The 13,598-nt window shown below is 48.5% G+C and overlaps 6 protein-coding genes across 6 annotated transcripts; 2 read left to right on the forward strand and 4 right to left on the reverse strand.

Annotated features, from left to right (window-relative positions):
- Positions 1-86: 86 nt before the first annotated feature.
- Positions 87-696, reverse strand: BT62DRAFT_246699 (uncharacterized protein). The gene is made up of 2 exons (XM_043180214.1): positions 359-696; positions 87-306 (listed from the first exon to the last, which is right to left on the reverse strand). Exons 1-2 carry the CDS (start codon positions 612-614, stop codon positions 206-208), a joined length of 357 nt encoding a protein of 118 aa, XP_043037998.1. The 5' UTR covers positions 615-696; the 3' UTR covers positions 87-205.
- A 6-nt stretch (positions 697-702) lies between these two features.
- On the reverse strand, positions 703-2,984 carry BT62DRAFT_900388 (uncharacterized protein; the record flags this gene model as incomplete). The annotated part of the gene is made up of 7 exons (XM_043183420.1): positions 703-864; positions 923-1,170; positions 1,219-1,336; positions 1,387-1,555; positions 1,608-2,630; positions 2,692-2,782; positions 2,894-2,984. The coding sequence occupies 7 exons, from the start codon at positions 2,982-2,984 to the stop codon at positions 703-705; spliced, it is 1,902 nt and encodes a 633-aa protein (XP_043037999.1).
- Positions 2,937-6,078, reverse strand: BT62DRAFT_246710 (uncharacterized protein). Its single transcript, XM_043180215.1, has 9 exons — positions 5,785-6,078; positions 5,728-5,733; positions 5,583-5,671; positions 4,516-5,528; positions 4,291-4,459; positions 4,124-4,241; positions 3,666-4,074; positions 3,327-3,613; positions 2,937-3,267 (listed from the first exon to the last, which is right to left on the reverse strand). The coding sequence occupies exons 1-9, from the start codon at positions 5,870-5,872 to the stop codon at positions 3,176-3,178; spliced, it is 2,271 nt and encodes a 756-aa protein (XP_043038000.1). The 5' UTR covers positions 5,873-6,078; the 3' UTR covers positions 2,937-3,175.
- Positions 6,079-6,278: 200 nt separating this feature from the next.
- BT62DRAFT_900033 (uncharacterized protein) lies at positions 6,279-8,481 on the forward strand (the record flags this gene model as incomplete). The annotated part of the gene is made up of 6 exons (XM_043183393.1): positions 6,279-6,372; positions 6,473-6,558; positions 6,614-7,635; positions 7,689-7,857; positions 7,908-8,025; positions 8,072-8,481. The coding sequence occupies 6 exons, from the start codon at positions 6,279-6,281 to the stop codon at positions 8,479-8,481; spliced, it is 1,899 nt and encodes a 632-aa protein (XP_043038001.1).
- A 657-nt stretch (positions 8,482-9,138) lies between these two features.
- Positions 9,139-11,663, reverse strand: BT62DRAFT_1077823 (ATP-dependent RNA helicase ded-1). Its single transcript, XM_043179337.1, has 3 exons — positions 11,465-11,663; positions 10,961-11,411; positions 9,139-10,907 (listed from the first exon to the last, which is right to left on the reverse strand). The coding sequence occupies exons 1-3, from the start codon at positions 11,605-11,607 to the stop codon at positions 9,594-9,596; spliced, it is 1,908 nt and encodes a 635-aa protein (XP_043038002.1). The 5' UTR covers positions 11,608-11,663; the 3' UTR covers positions 9,139-9,593.
- A 581-nt stretch (positions 11,664-12,244) lies between these two features.
- On the forward strand, positions 12,245-13,136 carry BT62DRAFT_921285 (uncharacterized protein; the record flags this gene model as incomplete). The annotated part of the gene is made up of 2 exons (XM_043184282.1): positions 12,245-12,907; positions 12,957-13,136. The coding sequence occupies 2 exons, from the start codon at positions 12,245-12,247 to the stop codon at positions 13,134-13,136; spliced, it is 843 nt and encodes a 280-aa protein (XP_043038003.1).
- Positions 13,137-13,598: the final 462 nt, after the last annotated feature.

Raw genomic sequence — 13,598 nt, forward strand, 5'->3', positions numbered from 1 at the left:
AAGTTACCGATACTTTGCAGTCAGCTGCCGGGCATGTTCACGACAAGCGAGTAAATAGAATAGGAGAGAGATATATCCTTCGTTATTTCAGGTCTCTCGTTATCTGCCAATTATCATTGGACCACCAAAATACATAGATATTCAAGTTGTGATTAAGAGTTCATAATGGCTACAAAGGTTGGTATTGATTGTGATATATGGATATTTAAATGCTTGCTTGGCTGACAATGAATGAGTCAATATTGGGCAGATGCGTCTCCAAGTTCTGCCATCCATAATCTGCATCTGGCATCAAACTCAAGTCACCTATGTGTGATATGTCAGAAAAAAAAATACTACTATGGATACATAGACTGACTGGTTGCACCGTCTCCCGTTCCCAAGGCATTTATCCCTCCAAAGCCGGCGCCAAATATATAATCATCCAGCGCGTAGGAGTGAGGTTCATGCCTTTGCCAACTCTCCAACACCTCAGTAGCGTCCATTGGAAACGCCCATTCCGCTCCATTTGAGCTTATTAGCGTGTTGAACGGTACATCTCCATAGTCGCCTTCGTCCCCAGTCTCTTCTCTCGGGCGTTTCCTCGCCTCGCTGGTTCCTACATCCGCACACATCGCCGGGACGTCAAATTCAGCAAGTTCACGAAGAACGTCACTATTCAAAAAGTATTAACATCAAATACGATGCGTGGCATGAGACTTACTAATATCGACCAGCTCCTTGATACCGGGCCTCATATGTGCTCATCACCGCCATGCATTTGTGGATATCCTCCATCTCACGCACAATGTTTGTGGATAAACCAAGACGTTTTCCGCTCCACACATGAAGGACCAGCACAACAGCAGACTGATACGCTGCAGGCTAATTCTCGATTGTAAACAGCGGTAATCATAAGAGGATAGGACAACAGGAGACGTACCAAGATGTTTGGTATTACTGGTAAGCCTCCTTTCTTGCAAAACACTTCTACCATATGACAAGAAGATCGTGCAGCATTGGTGCAGATAGCAAGGGAAGGAAAGTTTCCGTTAGACTTCCCTTTCCCGGGCCCGCGTACTCGTGGCATAAACGAACGATGCACGAGCATCTGAATCCAATAATAGGATGAATATAATGAGGCGGCCTGGCAGAGAAATGTGCCGTTCATATTCTGAGGGTCCCATCTCACTAATAAAGGTCGTCAGACGAACGCAGATCAATGTTCAACGAACGTACGATGATCGGGAAGTTGGTCGATCCAGCTGTTCAGTGCAGAATCAAGTGTGATGACCATGTTTTGTTCCCATTCCGCCGCTGGAAGCGCTTCCGATTGTTTTGGGCGTTTAACGGAGTACTGCTCGCCTCGTGAGATTAAGCAGATGCGACACAGAGAGATAAACATACAATTGTCATCTGGGCGGTATTCAAGATATCAAGTAATTTTAGGTGTATGACCCAGGCTGTTGGTATCGCCGGTTTGGTTCTCGGTTGAGTCCACGGATTTTTAGGATCGGCTAATTCCTCCCCAGGCCAGTATTCGTCATCAACTTCCAGAGGATAATCCACATCAAACCTACACACATAACTTTGTAAGCGGAAGATAGGTATATAATTACGACACGCACTGCTCGGAATGCGTCGCCCTAGGCCTCCCACACATGGTAGTAACGAAAGTGTCAAGCATTACCAATGCCCAAAAAACTCGCTTCCATAGCTCATCCTGCACCCCCCACTCTTTGACAACTCGTTTCCGGTGCGCTCCGACGTCCTGAGCCATACGGATGCCTACGCCCGTCAAGAGCCAGATAGGTTCCGGAGTGGACGAACCACACAAGAAGAGAGTCATAAGTGGTAGAAGTTGAAGATCCCAAATCGTCGGCGGCGAGGAGTATGCGTTCGGGGGATTGATCCGGAGCTGCAAGTACCATTGCCAGCCAGCGCTGTGTCCTTCTCCTACCCGAGGATCATTCGAAGAACGGGATGCAAGAGCACACACACCTAGAACAAGACTGCCAAACGTGGAGGAAGTGAGGTGTAACCCTGAAGCGATGGAGCGCTTGAAGGAGGGACCATGTATGATACATATACTGCGGTTAGTGGTAGACAAGTAGAGGTCGACGAGATCATCAATGAGGTCTGGAGGAGGGAACACCAAGGGAGGTGAGGGACCCGTAACCGGATGTTGCCACGGATGAACCTTCCAGAATACTGGCCGCCGGTTGTCAAGAAACGTCGAAGTGCAAGAGGTTGCGCTTTTCAAGTCAATGACTGTTTTTACAAGCATTATCGTGCTCGATTTACCATAATGACGTGTGCGACTTTGGCTGACGGTGAGTCGATTCAATGGTTCGGTGAGATAAATGCTGTTGTCTTCCTGATCATCTTCATCTTCGTCAAAATCAGATTTTGGCTCGGCGTCTTTGGGAGACATTGATTTAGATGAACTGCGTGAATGATTCTGTCGTGTCGCGGCAAGTTCTGCCTCAAGTTGGCGTACATATTGCGCCAAATCAACTAGGATGGTGCGCACGAGAGTAGGATCATTGGGAACGATATAATTTGTGGTTGTGGAAAGGATAGCATTGATATGGACTTGAAGATCGTCTCTCGGGGATAAAATAGTGCCATTTACTTTGGTCCTTCGTCTTCTGGTCTGCAGAGAAGACCGGTATGAGTTGATTGTTAAATCAGCTGGATAGGTAAATACACACCTTCTTGGTCGTCGCTGCCACATGTGTGCATTCAGAACTGAATGCTATACAATTCGAGCATTTACCACCTGGCATATTTGCACTATCGCCTAATAATTTGTTGAGATAGCGTCTTCGGAATTGGCGTCATAGGCACACTTACATCGTACTGAAAAATCAAGCTTTATTTATAGTCTAAGATGATGGCGCAGTTCACTCACTTTTTCGTTGCCGGCATATATCGCACGATCCCTGTAAACGCCTTTTCTTCGAACCAGGTGCTGGCGGTTCAGTGCTTTCGTCTCTCGCCATGGTAGTTGAGTTCAGGGGCACCGGGTTACGACACTGCCACAGCCGTCTGCCGTGCTAACGCGTACGGACGGCTTCGGCGGAGCTGCGTACCTATTCCGACTCGGAGTCAATTTACGTGCCTCTCTTAAATACACGACGTTGCTGACGGAAACCAAGAAGAAATTTGATTGAGGCTCTAACGAGGCGTTCTGCTACCTCATTCCTAAGAACTCATCCATGTTAGTTATGTACATTCCGAAATCTTGCCAGCCATCATCATCCCCCAGAGTGATAGCTTGAGCATCTATGGATACGTGTGATTAATCTTAGTATCAAAAGCAGCAAAAAAAGAAGCCAGCTCGCCTGAAGGTACCCGGATTCCCTCTCCGACTCCCATCGCCGACATATAATCATCCAACGAAAAGGACGGCGCTTCTTCAAAGAAACCGGCATTCTCTTGCAGATGGAATTGCCAATCGCCCATCAGCTCGGTGGTGTGAAGTGGTGGCATCCAATCACTGGCATTCGCTTCAGAAGAAAAATTAAAGTATTCTTCTTCCTTGTCATCACGAGCACGCTTGTTATTCTGTTCAGGTTGACTGCCTGGACCATTTGGACCGCCATTCTCAAACAACTCGCATATGATGTCACTATAACCGTGAATCAGAGTCCAACACAGACGAATAAAATGGGAAGACTTGCCGATATCGTCCTGCAACGAGATATCGAGACTCATATCCACCTAGCACAGAGAGGCATTTCTTGATATCTTCCCCTTCTCTTGCGGGATTCACTGAGAGTCCCAAGCGATTCCCACCCCAGAGGTTCAGTAGCAGAACCAGAGCTGACTGGAAAGCAGATATCAAGATATTAGGCAAGACCATTCCTCCTCTTTTTGAGTGTATGTCTAGGATATGGCTACATGATCTTGCCGCATTGGCACATATTGCAAGGGCGGGAAAGTTTCTCTTCAACTTTCCAGAGCTCTTCTTCGCACTAGGGCGCGGAAGAAATGGTCGATGAACCTGCAGCTGCACCCAGTAATACGTGGAGTACAGAAGTACAGATCGATCCAACTGTTTTTGGTCTGGATTGTGGGGATCCCAACGTACTGTGATTGCTTCAGTGACATTGAGAGTCAGATAGAGGAGAATATGCACAATAATCAGGTATAGAGTCTATCCATTTATTCAGAGCAGAATCTAGTTCGACGGCGATGTTCTCATGCCATTCGGATGTCGATATTGTATCCCAATATTCAGAGCGTTTAATTGAATACTACACTTCATATAAGCGGTAGTAACTTGAGAAATGAAAACAGACGAACGATTGTTACTTGGGCAAAACTGAGGATATCCAGCAGTTTAATGATTAATATCCATGGCACGACATCAGCGGGTTTGTCCGATGGTTGAGTCCATGGATTTTCAGGGTCAGCAAGTGGCTCTCCTGGCCAACGTTCATCATCCACTTCCAGAGGATAGTCTAAATCAAAGCTAAGACATGATGAGGCAACAGGTCATCACGGAAAATATCGATATGAAACACTGACTTCTCTGAAGTTGTTGCTCGTGGCCTTCCGTCGAAGGAGGAGATGAACACATCTACGCACACCAACACCCAAAATACTCTCTTCCATAGTTCATCCTCTACTGTCCATTCTTTGAGAGTCGCATGGCGTTTCCTGTGGGCTCCAACATGTTGGGCCATTCGAATCCCCAAACCAATGAGTACAAAACAAGCCTGAGGTGACGTTGTTCCGTACAAAAACAAAACTATCAGCGGCAAAAGCTGAATTTCCCAGAGCGTCGTCAGATTTGAGAATTTCGATATATGGATAGGTCGTAGCTGAAGATACCACTCCCATCCAGCTTGATCCAGAGGTCCGACACGAGGATCGTCCGAGTGGCGAGATGCATATGCACATATTCCCAGCACAAGGTTTCCGAAATTACGCGATATGAAATGCGTTCCAGCGGCTATCTGACGGCGGAATGTAGGACCATGAAGGAGGCAGAGATGCAGGTTTGTTGTGCTGAGGAAAAGGGAGACGAAATGATCGAGGAGGTCGGGAGGAGGAAACCTAAGAGGGGGAAGGTCCTCAGGCATCGGAAGCTGCCATGGATGGATTGTCCAGAACTGGGGTCGGCGAAAGGTTGAAGTTGTAAGTGCAGACTTATCATATGCAAGCTTCATCTCGATGGTACTCTTGATGAGCATCATACCGCTAGATTTACCAAAATTTCCACTCCAGTTTCGGCCACTGATGGTAAAGCGACGTAGAGCATCAGTCAACTCATGACTCTCAGGTTCTTCGTCAGAGGAGGCAGGGTCAGTGCTGCCGCCGGAAAAAGGGGACACAGAAGACGGCAATGCATTATTCTTGGCCGCAGAAAGCTCGGCCTCAAGTTGCCGTACATAGCGCGCAAGGGTCACTAGGATTGGGGTGTGGGTATCGGGAACGTTGTAGGGCGCACTTGATGAGAGAATAGCATTGATATGGGCTTGTAGGTCCGTCTGTAGAGTCGGAATAGATGGAGGATGATAATGCATACGTATCCGATCCTATACAACAGTTATTCGGAAGAGAACAATGAGATAGTCCAAGTCTGCGCCAACCTTCTTGGCCATGGCAGCAATGTGTGTACATTCCGAACCAAATGCTACGCAGTTCGAGCATTTGTTCCCCGGCATATTTGCACTGTCGCCTAGCATCTAGAGCATTAACTTCTTTAGGCTTAAATGACGCCCATTATTCACTCACATCGAACTGCTCCTGATTAGCGCGCTGATATGTTCAGACAAGCAAGCATATACTCACTCTTTTTATGCCTGCATATGTCGCAGGCGCCTTGCAGACGGCGTTGCTTGGAGGGCATTGGGCGGGTCGATCCTCCAGGTTCAGACATGGTGTGGGGGAAGGACTGTAGCTGATAGCACTGCCATATACTGAAAATCTGATTATGCCAAGATCACACCAGGGCAACGTCTGCCCTGTTTCATCCTCTGTATAAATTTCGCGCTCTGAGGAAGCGTACGTTCCTTGGTAATAGTACAAGGACACGGCGACAGTTAGATGAAGGTTGGAAGTCAAGATTCAAAAACGGCCCAGGCGGCCCGGCCCTTCCCCTCGAATTTTTAATACTTTCCTCACGGCAGAAGCAATTCACTTGAAGGCTTTACGCGGCCTTGGTGTCACTCTAATGTGCTTCAAACGAATTCAAGGAACCCAAATCCAAAGTTGATCACTGTTTTTGTTATCGTAGCTTATGTATCGCGGCAGTGTCCGTCCCTGGTACCTTCACCTGAACTGCCATGTTCAAAAAGGAATCATCTCAACGGCCCACTGTGCCACGTTCTAAAAAACGACGCTTACAAGGTGCCTGCGACACTTGTAGGCAAAGGAAAAGTGCGTATTCTTTCTTACCGGGTGCCAACGCTGATGGTATATCAGTTCGGTGTAAGTTCTGACCAATGCGCTAGGAGACACCGTTCTTTTATGATATCAGGCGACAGCGCAAATATGCCGGGAAATAAATGCTCTAACTGTATAGCTTTCGGTTCGGAATGTACGCATATCGCTGCGACGGCTAAAGTTCGTATGTTCGTCAACCCATGGTCCCTGTTATTCAATGATTAAAACTACATAGGGTCGAATGGGCCCTGTCGCATATGACCAACACGAAACTGTTAAGAATGACCTTCAAGTCCACATCAATGCGATCCTCTCGGACACTACACCTTATCTTGTTCCCAATGACCACACTCTCGTTCGTGCGATCCTAGTCGACCTCGCGTGCTACGTACGGCAGCTTGAATCCGATCTCGCTGTAGCCAAGAGCCTTACTTCATTACCTTCAGCCACTCCACAAACAACCCAGACAGCTGAAAGTCCTTCTGACGATGACGAAGTCGATGACTCTAGTTTTGTTGACGCGCTTAGCCGCTTTACCATCAGTACAAGCGATGTTCGACATTTCGGTAGATCAAGTGGTATGATGCTCATAAAGAGCGCCATAGAGATGAAGAATGCTTACAGTAACTCCCCACCGGTCACTTCATATCTTGATCTTCGCCGACCCCGCTTCTGGACGGTTTACCCATGGCAACGTCCAACTTCAGAAAACTTGCCTCCTCTCAGATTTCCCCCTCCAGACCTTTTAGATCATCTCGTCTCCCTTTTCCTCACCACGACGAACGCACATTTCTTCATTCTACATGGTCCTACGTTCCGTCGCGAGATTGCAGCAGGAACGCATCTTTCATCCCGTAATTTTGGTAGCCTCGTTCTTGGGGTATGCGCAGTTGCCTCACGACACTCGGATGATCCTCGTGTCGGACCACTGGCTCAAGCTGGATGGGAGTGGTATATTCAATTGCGGTCTATACACCTGTCGAGGTTCTCTACTCCCGCAACATTATGGGAGCTGCAATTGTATCCTTTGATGGTCTTGTTCCTGTACGGAACAACGACGCCTGAAGCAAGCTTTGTTCTCATCGGAGCAGGCGTACGGTTAGCTCAGGACGTCGGGGCGCATAGGAAGCGTGTTAAGCCTTTGGAAGAGTGGACGATTGAAGATGAGCTATGGAAAAGAATCTTCTGGGCTCTGGTTATCACAGATGTCTTCGTTAGTTCATTTGTTGGGAAACCAAGGGCAACGACTTCGGAGCAGTGAGTACATCCTTAGTCCTCTTCACACTTCCATTGATGAAGCCTCTCTGCAGCTTCGACCTGGAACTTCCCTTGGAAGTGGATGAAGACTACTGGCCAGGGGAAGTCCTAGCCGACCGGGAACATCCATGGACCCAGCCTTCTCACAAACCTGCAGACGTGAAAGCATGGATTCTCCATATCAAACTCCTGGATATCCTTAGCTTTGCACAGATAACCATCGTGAGCTATTCCGTTCCTGTAATATCATTTTCACTCAACGACAAGTACAGTACACTGTGAAGCGTTCCGTATACTGGGACGCGATATCTACTCCCGAATGGCACCAGAATATTGCTGTCGAACTCGACTCAGCCCTCAACAAATGGATAGATTCTATTCCTGATTATTGTAAGCACCTCATTCAGATAAGATATTCACGCTAACTTTATTACAGTGCGTTGGGATCCACTCAAGTCCAATCAATATCACTTTGACCAATCTGCGCTCCTCTACTCTACGTATTACTGGGTTCAGATGCAGGTTCATCGGAGGTTCTTGCCGAGTCCCAATGTCAACAAAAGCCCGGAAAAGCTAAACAGCGGATTCCCTTCTCTTTCTATCTGTGCCAACGCTGCAAGGTCATGCAGCCACATCGTTGATATCCATGCAAAGACTAGAACGCTTGCGGTTCCAAATCTACTGGTGGCGGTATTTCATTCGGCTCTGGTGCTCCTTCTGAATCTCTGGGGAGGGAAACGCTTAGGTCTATCGACGAATCCAAGCAGAGCAATGGAAGACGTGTTCAAATGTATGAACGTCCTGCGTAAATATGAGGATAGGTATCTCGTCGCGGGGCGGTATTAGTACGTGCTTCGCTGAAAACGTCGACTCTTCTTTGCTGACGCCAAAAAAAAAGTGATATCACTCTACAACTTTACGAGAGTAATGTTCCTACCGATCCAGTCGACGAGCCGACTAAGAAACGTGGACGCGACGCAGGTGATGAACAAAGCTTCCCCTTGGACCTGGGGACCATCCCCGTAGGAACCACAGAGGAGTGGACTTTACCATTGCATACTAGTGAACTAATGATGGGGGATCAAGCTTTCGGATATCCGACCTTGAACACTTCGTCGTTGGATGAATTTATGATGGCTGCAGGAGTCGATAGCCTAGGGTTATCCGGTAAGTTGTTTGGTTTATTGATCCGGTCTTCCATGCTCATTGGGACTAGGTATATATGTGCCTTCGTCGTCGGAAAGAAGTGATTCAGAGGAATATAACGATTTCGGAACATACATGGCTAATATGGAGGAGTTCTTAGGGATGAGGACATCTTGAGAGTATTCTCACTGTTGTACATAAGGCTTTTTTTCGGGACTGAAGAGAGACTTTGGGAATTTCGGCGAGAATCCCTGTCAGTTTTAACCACTCAGAATTCTGAATCCAAAACAGAGGCATTTCACCTAACACCAACAATGAAGGTTACTTGGGCTTCAGGCAGCACACTCAAAAGATAAACGACGACTTTCACATATAGAATTACTATGAACTACGAACTAGCAACAGAAAAAAGACAAACGATACAAAGTACAAAAAACACCCTTTAATTCTCTACTCTAAGTATCTCTAATTATGTGTGTAAAAAACCGTCTGCGATGGGGTATATCAGTCGAAAAGCACTTGTACTTGTGGGGTATCTGGGGGGCGTGAATGTCTACCGATATACCGTTACGGTCCGTCGCCGTAGCATTAAGGAGAGGGTGTAAGTAACCTAAGTCGGACGGATTTTTGGGGGGGAATGATTCGTGATAGATATACAAGTAGAGATAGCGCATGAGTTCTGCATGGGGTGCATTCGTTCGTCGGCATGGAAGGCATGAAAGCATAATAAAAAAGGGGTACGAGGGCATTATGTGATTTTTAGGTGTGGATGGTGATCGTCGTCGTCGTTAAAGGTGGCGCCTCGAAGAGATTTACCACCAGCCTTGGCCTCCTCCGCCTCCAGTGGAGCCACCGCCATAGCCACCACTGTAACCTCCTCCCCCGTATTGAGCACGGCCACCGTAGCCACCACCACCACCATAACCACCTCCGCCGTATCCTCCGCCATAACCAGCATTGCTGCTGCCGCCGCCGCCAGCCCTGTAATCACGGCCGGCATTGCCCCGACCTCCTCTACCTCTGCCTCTGCTTCCTCGGTATCCTCCACCGCTACCAAACGTAGCCTCATGTGCGACTGTCTCTAACCAGTTCGGAATGTCCTGGTTGGCCTCCCTAAGAAGCTCTACAAGCTCTTTGACGATGTTCCTATTACCACGGTTGAAAAAGGCCGTGCTGACACCGGTGTTCCCAGCACGTCCAGTACGGCCGATACGGTGCACGTAGTCATCGATGTCGCTCGGAAGGTCATAGTTGACAACGTGAGTGACGTTGGGGATGTCAAGGCCACGGGCAGCGACAGCAGTAGCCACCATGATAGGCGTCCGGCCGGTTCGGAACGTTTGCAAAGCCATCTCGCGCTCGTGCTGGGTGCGATCACCATGAATGGATGTAGCGGGAAGATGATTACCCATCAAGAAGTCGCTTAACATATCCGCCATACGTTTCGTCTCGACGAAGACCAATGTCAGACCCAGATTACCGGAATCTTTGCTCTGAGAAGCCAAGATGTCGAGTAAGACACTTCTCTTGTCATTATCCTCAACATACTCGATCTTTTGGGTGATGTTCTCGCTAGTGCTTCCAACACGACCAACGCTCAAGAACACGTAATCCTTCAGGAAGTCTTTGGCAAGGATTTGGATGTCCCTCGGGAATGTCGCACTGAACATGAGGGTCTGGCGCTCGAGAACGCCAGGCATATCCTCGCCCTGCACGATGCGACGAATCTGGGGTTCGAAACCCATGTCAAGCATGCGATCAGCCTCATCAAGGACGAGATACTTGATGTTGGCGAGACTGATACGGCCACGCTCGATAAGATCAACGAGACGACCGGGTGTGGCACTCAACAGGTCGCAGCCACGTTCAATGGAGCGAAGCTGTTGGTTGATGTCGGCGCCACCGTAGACGACGGCAGGACGAACCCAAGACCGGTAAGCAAATTTGCGAGCCTCCTCATGGATCTGAGACACCAATTCACGAGTAGGCGCTAAAATAAGAGCCGTAGGATAGGCCTTTCGGGACCGACCGTAGGATGACGGTTGATCAGGAGGCGCACGGGGTCCATCATGGAAGGATGCGGAAAGGATGGGAAAAAGGAAACCGCCTGTTTTACCGGAGCCTGTCTGTACAAGCAATCATTGAGAAAATGATCCATCAGCACGAAAAAAGATCCTACCTGAGCACAGGCCATGAGATCCCGTCCATTAGCAACAATGGGAATAGAATACTTTTGAACAGGGGTAGGGGTAGTGTACCTGGCATAGCCGATGTTTTCGAGCAAGACTACGTCGAGAGGGGGTGAAGTGAAGGCAACAACTGGGTCTGGAACCGAAGCACCAGTCGCTTCTACGGGGATATCATCGTACTTTTCAAAGTTGATACCGGTGTGCTGCTTGGAGGGATCCGTCGGGTCACCAAAAAGCTCTTTTTCGAGGCGCATGTTACGTCCACCAACAACATGACGACCATCTTTCCATACTCCAAGGCCAAAAGTATCACGAGGCTGCGAGGGCTGCGACCAGTCACGGCTTTGCGATTGCGGAGGCCCTCCACGGGAGGGTCTGGCGGTGTACAAACGAGTAGAATTCGGAGTACTTGAGCGGGAATCGTTCCAGCCGTTTCCAAAGCTAGAAGAACGATGAGAAATGAGAGTAAAAAAGAAGAAAAATATAAAACTTGCCTGTTCTGATGAAGGTTGGGAGAAGACGACGCTCGCTGGGAGCTCCTAAGATGAGGAGGGACGTACGCCGACTTGTTGATGTCCAAGGAAGAGAATTTGCCCTCGAGACCAGACGAGGGGCCGTTTACGATTGCATTTGTCATATTATGAGAGTGCGAAAGAAAAGGGATATGAACCACAAAGTGGGAGTGAAGAGAAGAAAAGCGCTGACAAACAAATGTAAAATTTGATGCTCCGATCACGTGAACGTGGCTGTGTTTGCCAAGGCGTTGATTCCATCTAGTTCATCATCGGAGCATTTGAAGCAGTACGTGGGCCGTGCGCGACGGGCGAGGAACAGGCATGTAAAGGTGATGGTAATGATAATGAATTCTTGACATCATCCTAGTTCTCTATGTCACCCTGGCATTGGCAAGACTGGAACCCATCAAGTGATATACCAATTATACTATCGCTGCGACCAAGGGAAGGTTTCTGTATAAAGCAATTTTGAGTGAAGGCACGTCATTAGGATACTTCATTTTGGTCCGAGGAAACACCATGCATATGCATCATTGATTGTAATCGACAGAAAGCCGAGCTACCTGACAATGCCCAGGGGGGCGCTGTAGAAAAATTGTTTTGAAGTGATAAATATATCAAGGCTGACCATTCTGCCGGGATACCGTATTTAGTTGTCCCGCCATCCGGCGGCAACCTGTAGCCCGTTTTGGCCATATACGTCACCGTACGTGGCAGCAACCCGTTTTGGACACGACATTAACCGTCTTTCAGTCTTCCATGTCCCACTCACACACACACGCTCCGGGCGAGACCCATTCGCACTCGCACGCGCCTCAGCAACAGCAGCAGCGACCTGTCCCTCCTCCACCTGATCCCGTCTTGCAAGCTCTCATCGACGCGCAATTCTCGCCCGTCGACCTCACTGTTACTGACGCCAACCTTCTCCTCTGCGCACCTCATTCTCTCGCTGTCTGTGCTGACTGCGATGTCGACTTCTCCAAAACTAATATCCTCTCAAGACTGCTCACACAGAACCCGAACATCAAAGCCCCACCTCCAGGGCAGATCGTGAACAAGCAATTGTCGGGCGCAGTGAACGCCGTGAAGGAGGAGGGCAATCAGTTGTATAAGCTGCAACTGTATCCACAAGCTGTGCAGCGGTACACGATGGCAGCAGGAGTAGCATGCCAACGTGCGTCGTGGGAGAACAATAATGTACTGAGGGAGGAGCTCTCGACGGTGCTGTCGAACCGGTCTGCGGCGTTTGCTGGCGCACATGATTGGATATCGGCACTGGCTGATGCGGAGGCTGTCATCCAGATACGAAAAAACTGGGCCAAGGGTCATCTGAGAAAGGCGAAGGCGCTGAGAGGACTTCTTAGACTGGAAGAAGCCCAGGACGCCGTTGCCTTTGGTTTGACGTACGAGCCGGACAACAAGGTGCGTTATTTCGCTTTCTTCTCGATGTCTCTCATCGACGTATCTTTAGGAATTGCTGGAGTATCGTGCAGATCTCGAGAAGCTCAAAAAGACGATCGAGGCGGTCAAGGCGGCCAGGTCGACACAAGCGTCGAATGATTCCGCGGATGCAGCTGCGACTACTGCAGCCAGTGGGACTGCTAACCCCGCTGCTTTAATACCTACGAATGAGGAATCATCCGAACAATGATGATATGTTGAATTGATACCTTTTCAGACACTTGCGTACCCTTGAAGCCAGTCGGTTTCTCGCATTTTTTAACTATAGGGTTGTGCTGGAATCGACTCAGTTGCTTGGTTTTTGGCTTCGCATGTCGCTTTCGTTTGTGTATTATTTATAAGTATCAAGGTGCCCTCCCGTCAAGCCTTCTGCTGCTATCTGTGACAATCGTGCTATAGAAAAACAAAGGGTCTGTCATAGACCCTTGACTAGCTTGCTGGTTCAGTCAGAGGCACTCAATGTCAACTCCAGATTACGTTGGATTCTTATCTGGTCGTCCATGGCATACAGTAGTTGAGCCTGCGGTTAAATGACTGTGCGAGTCACCATCTGTTCGTAGGTCTCAATACTTTGACGTGCTCCTTGAACCATGACAGTCTTGCTTCAACCAACAGGCTTGACGTTAAGTGTGTCCTCCTTGTTTCAACGTTC

This window comes from Guyanagaster necrorhizus (assembly GCF_019112545.1).
Source record: "Guyanagaster necrorhizus MCA 3950 unplaced genomic scaffold BT62scaffold_18, whole genome shotgun sequence".
Taxonomy (NCBI): domain Eukaryota; kingdom Fungi; phylum Basidiomycota; class Agaricomycetes; order Agaricales; family Physalacriaceae; genus Guyanagaster; species Guyanagaster necrorhizus.